The 6000-nt window shown below is 48.5% G+C and overlaps 1 protein-coding gene across 1 annotated transcript in view; it reads right to left on the bottom strand.

The window, feature by feature from the left end:
* Positions 1 to 488: 488 nt before the first annotated feature.
* Positions 489 to 6000, bottom strand: part of IGDCC3 (immunoglobulin superfamily DCC subclass member 3) — a 95791-nt gene continuing 90279 nt past the window's right edge. Inside the window, exons 10-14 of the mRNA XM_058846850.1 lie at positions 2636 to 2824; positions 2276 to 2380; positions 1192 to 1330; positions 771 to 978; positions 489 to 687 (exon numbers count right to left, since the gene is read on the bottom strand). Of these exons, the coding sequence (XP_058702833.1) occupies positions 523 to 687; positions 771 to 978; positions 1192 to 1330; positions 2276 to 2380; positions 2636 to 2824 (806 nt within the window). The 3' untranslated portion in view covers positions 489 to 522. The remainder of the gene's footprint in view (positions 688 to 770; positions 979 to 1191; positions 1331 to 2275; positions 2381 to 2635; positions 2825 to 6000) is intronic.

Here is a 6000-nt window from a genome sequence, read left to right as displayed (position 1 = left end):
CCACGGAGAGACAGCCTTCCTGGGCCTTGATTTTTGGAGTCAAGTTAGAAGGATTTTTCCAAATCCAGTCTTCTGGAAATAAAAATAGATCCAAAAAGTAGTCCTAAAGCTGCTGATCAGGAAGAAGTCTGGGATGCCAAGAGAAGGGGCCTCCACCACATCCCCAGTCTGTCAGAGACTGGAGAGTTTGCCAAACTCTGCCAAGGAGTCTGTTACATAGCAGCTGTGGGGAAAATCCATCGTGACCAGTCTCCAGAGAGCCGTCATCAGAAGAAACAACATTGAGAGGCTTGAGAGAGGTCAGAAAGATAAACTTCACAGAGTTTCCAAAAGGCTGTATACATACATATATATATATATATATATATTTATATATATATATAAAAATAAAGCAAAACAAAAAAATAACAATCAGACCATAGAAATCTTCAATTGACCTGAGATTGACAACTCGTAAAGACATCACCAGCTGCGGGTTTGGTTTCTGGTAACTCCTACAAGAGGCTTCGAGTCTTGGCAGTTTTATCCTTCATTGGCAGGACCGTGGTCAGGAGCTGGAGCAGCAGGACTGCTGCCATGGGGGTTTTCTGGGAGGGGGTCTGGCTGCTCCTCAATGATGCTGAACTCATCCAGAGGGAGTGTGGAGATCTGGGTTTCATCATGGGGGGCTGACAGGCTGTGAGCCGACTGGAGAGAGAGAATGGGACAATGCAGTGACAGTGACAGCTCCCCATGCACAGCCAGATGTGCTCCCATCCTGCTGGACTTACCATTATTCCCTTCTCCTGCTGCTCCTGGGATGGGGATGCTGGGAATAACCTCTCCAGCTCATTCATATCCAGTTGCTTTCCATTCAAGTCCCGGTCGTCCCTGTCCCTGTGAGTGGCTCCGTTCAGGACAAGGCCTGTGGCACTCCGCTGGCTCCGGGGAATCTGAGGGGTTGACAGCTGCTCCTGCACATTTTTGCACATCAGCAGTCTGAAAAATAAAGAGATGAAGCCTGAGAGTGAGAGAGGTGGTTCATCCTCCTTCCCCCAAGCTACCATCTGCCTTGTCCCTGTGCTACATTGCTTCATCCTTTAATCCGTCCTATAAAGTTGAACATTGCGCTGGGGATGTGAGACTCAGGTGGGCACATCCACAGTACGAGGGACCATGACCCCTTGTGAGCAGTGGCATGAGCATCCTTACCTTCCTCGGTACCCAAACATAAGGAACAGGATGCAGAATATGATGCACGTGACACCAATGTGGATCCCAATGATGATGCCAGTTGTGGAGGTTTTATTGTTCTGCTCGTCCTTCATGCAGTCACAGGGAGGATTCAGCACTGCCAGGGAAAGGAGGAGAGGTCAGTGGTGCCACTCTTCTATTGCTCCTCCAGCTTTTGGGGAGCCCAGAGCCAAAGTCAGAGCCTTGGGCAGTGCTGGGAGCTGTGTATGGGAAGAAGAGAACCTCCCTTGCTCCCAGCACTCCAGCAAGCACAGGACTGGAATATCTGTAGTGAGCCAGCCCTATTACCTGGCTACTGTCATTAGACACAGTTAATGAAAAAAAAACCCTCTGATGTTAATTTTTGCAATACCCCATGCTAAAGTGGGAGGTAAGAGGCAGCCACCACATCAGAGCAGGCTGAAACCTGATGGAGTAGACAGATGCCAGTGAGATTAGTATTTACTCCAGCACAGACAGAAGAGTAATAACTATCTCTTGAAGGTATTCCCACTGGAGGCTTAAAAGGCTTCCAAGAGCAGCAGGATGTTTTTTACACATAGATGAATATGAAAGGTGTGATCAGTTAAGAGATTCCCTCTAGAGGTTTCTCCTTTGCTGCCACTTAATACAGGGCTCACACTCTGCAGCCATTTCCCTTTCCAAAGCCACACGTCCTCCCTTTTCACCAGTGAAGGTCAGAATATCCAGGAGAGCTCCAGGAGAGCAGAGATGCTCAGTGCACTATGTCTCATCTGAGGATGGCAGCTGGTACCTTATGCATGGGGGTTGTTCATGTTCATAGCCTCACTTCTGTCTCAAGCTTAGGGGGCAAACCTGGCATGTGCAAAACATTTGGTTTGTCTTCTCCCCATTGGTAAAAAAGCCATCCAGGTGCTCCCAGCCCTGCAGAGTTTTGCCTCAGCATTATTTGTGATGCTGAAAATAAATGAGTGGCTGAAGATGAGATGAGAGTAATGGGGCACACAGGATGTGTTTGGCCTCACCACCTTTCTGCAGAGCTGTTTCCCAAGTCAGCACCAAGACCCAGGTGCCATCTCACCTGTCCTCTCCACAGTTTCCCTCAGGGACACGAAGCGGACAGTGGAGTTTCCATCCCCGTGCTGGTTGTAGGCGAGGAGCTTGACTTCGTACACCACCGACGCGTCTGCCCCAGGGGACACAAGAGGGACACTTCAGGTGTAACTATGAGCCTCATCTCCCCCAGTGATGCTTATTTGGGAAAAGAACATCTTACCAAATATACACAAGGTACTGCAAACAAGTACCTGTTGCTGGGAATGCATCCACAAAACCTGGGTGAGAGCTGCAGCATTTAGGGGTTGGGCTACACATTGGAGCTCTCTCCTGCTAATCACAACTGGGGGTGAGGGGACATGGATCAAGGTGTCACCATACTCACCCAGGTGGGTAATGTTGTAGGCTGTGACGTTGCTGGCCAGGAGCACTGGACCCGTGTACTGGGAGAGGTGGACTTTGCGGTAATACAGCTTGAAGCCTTCGTGCTGGCCCAGTTTGATGGAAGGCTCCCACGTTGCCTGCACGGTGGTGCTGTTAATGACTTTAATAAAGAGGGATGGCATGGCTGGGACTGAAACAGAGAGAGAAAGACAGTGTGTTGCATGTGCTTTTGCAGTCTGCGTGATGAGAAATTCCCCAGCAGCCTTTCCCTGCAGTCACTGCACCAAGGAATGTGCCAGATGAGACTGAGAAAAATCTGAGCAGACCAGAATCTGGTTTAACAGCTTTGAACTTCTTCAGGAAGCTGCAGGAGTTTGCAAGGGTTGCCTCTGCTCAGATCAGCAAGCCGCAGATACTTCTGGCTGCAATATGATGCTCAGTCTGGCCGGGTCAGGGTAGGAATGCAGCAACTTTGGCAATGTGTTCTCAAATTCCAATTTTTTGCCCTCACCCTGAGGCACAGACCTTTCAGTGTGATTAATCCCCCTGGGAGGAAGGAACCAGAAGGGATGGAGCTCGAGACATCCATCTTAAAAGTGTGCTAGGTACCAGTACTAGCTTGCAGGGGGCTTGCTCTCCTCATCAGCTTTAGGAGGGAGGTTTGTGACTGTGCTGGGGACTCAGGAGAGAACCAGGGCATCTTCATCAACAGCCCTAAACAGCTGAACAGCCCAAGATCTCTGCACAGCCCTGGCTGGCATGTTTTGGGAGGCAGGCACTTACCTGGCCTGAGGGGCACACAGGGGATTAGCTGGGGAGATGTCCCTACTGCTGACTCAAAGTCCATCAGGAACATGCTCCAGTCAATGCCCCAAAACCCTGCCCTTATTCTCGGGGTGTGCTGCAGAGGGGGTCAGACCATTCCCTCTCCAGGTCCCCAAAAAGCTGCCTGGCTCCATCCTGCCCCAGTGGTCTGGCTTGAGAGGCAAAGACCTGCAAGTTAAAGCCAATTTTTTGGTGATACCTGGGTTTTCCAAAGCTGACTGCCCCAAGCCCAGCCTCATGCCCTGGAAAGCACTGGGGCACACAGCCCATGTTTCTGCCTCCCTCCCTTTCTCCTACACTGACCACACCAATACCAGATCTGTCTCAGCAGGACATTTCACTGATGATTTTTTTCTCGTTTCCACAAAACACTCCCAGGCTAAACTCTTCCATCAGTTCCCCAACCTTTGGCACCATCCAGAAGGTGCAAATCATGAGGCGCTGCAGACTCTTCCCCTGCCCAGGGCTCTGCTCCAGCACCAGCACCAGGAGGGAGAAGAGTTTTTGGGCACCAGGCACCAAGTTCAGCTCACCCCACAGCAAGATCACCCACCAGAACAGCTCTACTTCTCCAGCAGCCTCCAGGCTTTAAGAGAGAGCTATTTTTCCAATCCCACATGATTACAAGCTCAGCAGTTCCCACATATAAGGCTTGCTGGGATTGCTCTGGACCAAAGCTGCTTTCTGGCTTGTTTCTCCCCAAAGGGTCTCTAAGGATGAGCAGTGCAAACCTGGCCTTTGGCAGAGAGTTCAGCACAACCATTAGTGAGCGATGGGGAAAAGCAGAAAAAACGTGGCCATGTCAGTCTAAGACTGATGAGAGCTAAAAAGGGCATTTCCTCAATTTAACAGTAAAACTGCACAGCACAACTGTTTGCCTTTTCCTGCGTACTGAGAGCTCAAGCTTTCCCACAAGGAGATTTAGAGGGAGGATGGATGCCTCCCCAGCTGAGCAGGAGGGTCTGGGCAATCCTGTCTCTTCCCAAAGTGATGCCCTCCTTCAGGCTGCATGGGCTTTGCTTGATGTCCTCTGAATAAGCCCATGGAGATGAACAAGTCACTGCTGACTGCCACATGTCTCCCCGTGGATTCAGGAGGAAAGACCCAGTGTTCTGGGTCACATTAATGAGTTCTCATCCTGCCCAAGAAAAAAAAGGGGTGAAGTATTCCTCTTTGATAGGATTTATTCTGATGTGTATTTCATTGCTGGGAAGGCTGAACTTAATAGTTCCTGGGTGCAAAACACAGAGTAAATTCTATTTATATCAGAATGTGCCATTCTTCCCAAGGCTGTGTATTTTTGCAATCCAATTAAATACTCCTTTTTTCTTATTCTCCCAATTCCCTCCAGGGCAAAATCCCCACTCTGAGAAGTTGGACCCTTGCTTAAAGCATCACTTTTCCAGCCACAGGTGAAAACACCACAGAAAGGGAAATTACCACATTATCCCATGACAAAGAAACACTGATGTGGGCCATCCTGATTTGTGAAGAGTTGGCTTTATTTTATGGTTGCAGAGCCTTACATTTAATAAAAACCACAAGAATATCTCTCCTTCAAAATATGGAATATACGGTATTTATTCAAACTTTGAATATATATATATATATATGTATAGTACCGATTATAGGTATATGCACTTGCAGAATGCATGTGCTGTTTATAATGTGATTACACAAATAAGTGTATACAATGGAATATATCTGTCTGTGTGTAAATATATATATACACACACCAGCAGATAAGTGCTTCACAGAAGTATATATTAGACATAATATGGAGCTAATATAAGTGAGGCATCTCCCTCATGCTAAGGGCTGGGATACTTGTTTTCCTCTTCTGTGCTGTTTGGAATTTTCCCCAGGTCATTTCAACTTTCTTCTTGAAGGCGTCTTTAGCCGAAGATGACTAAAGGAACAGTCTTCATCCTAGAGAAATGTCAAAAAGTCCTGGAGAAAACCCTAAAAAGCATTAAAAGACAAGAACAAGGAGTGTGTGCTGCTTAATGAAGCAGAGAGCGTTTGAGATTTAAAATACCACGGCATTTGTGAAATGGCGTAAAGGAGAATGACAGGGAGGAGGCAGGAGGGCCTTCCCAGAGAGTGAGGTTTATGGAGGAGGACAAGGTTCACTCAAGTCCCTTCTCTACAGAGTCTTCCCTTCTACTTTCCATCCAAAATCAGCACAAAGGAAGGAGCACCGTGTCTCTAGAAAGCATCAGAGGCTTCAGCCAAGTGCACGTACTGCCACGCGTATTGCCGGCCCTGAGAAGCTGATGGCCCCGAGCCAAAAGCAAGCCTGCTCCTCTGTTTTCTGAGGAGTATTTCATATTCCTGCTCCAAACAATACCAACATAACATGGTCACTCTGACCAGCTGGCAGCAGCTCTGCTGCCCTGGTTCCACTGAGCTGTCCCTGGCTGCTGGATATGGCACCTTGGAAAATCCATCCTTTTCTGAGGCTGTTAGCACAGATCCAGGGGCTCCCTGAGCTCAGGGGGGATGCAACTCTCCTGTGCATGTTGGGAGGGCACAGGGTGA

Source organism: Poecile atricapillus, chromosome 11 (assembly GCF_030490865.1).
Source record: "Poecile atricapillus isolate bPoeAtr1 chromosome 11, bPoeAtr1.hap1, whole genome shotgun sequence".
Taxonomy (NCBI): Eukaryota; Metazoa; Chordata; class Aves; order Passeriformes; family Paridae; genus Poecile; species Poecile atricapillus.
Note: the sequence above shows the minus strand (reverse complement) of the source record. Positions and strands in the feature narration are given on the sequence as shown.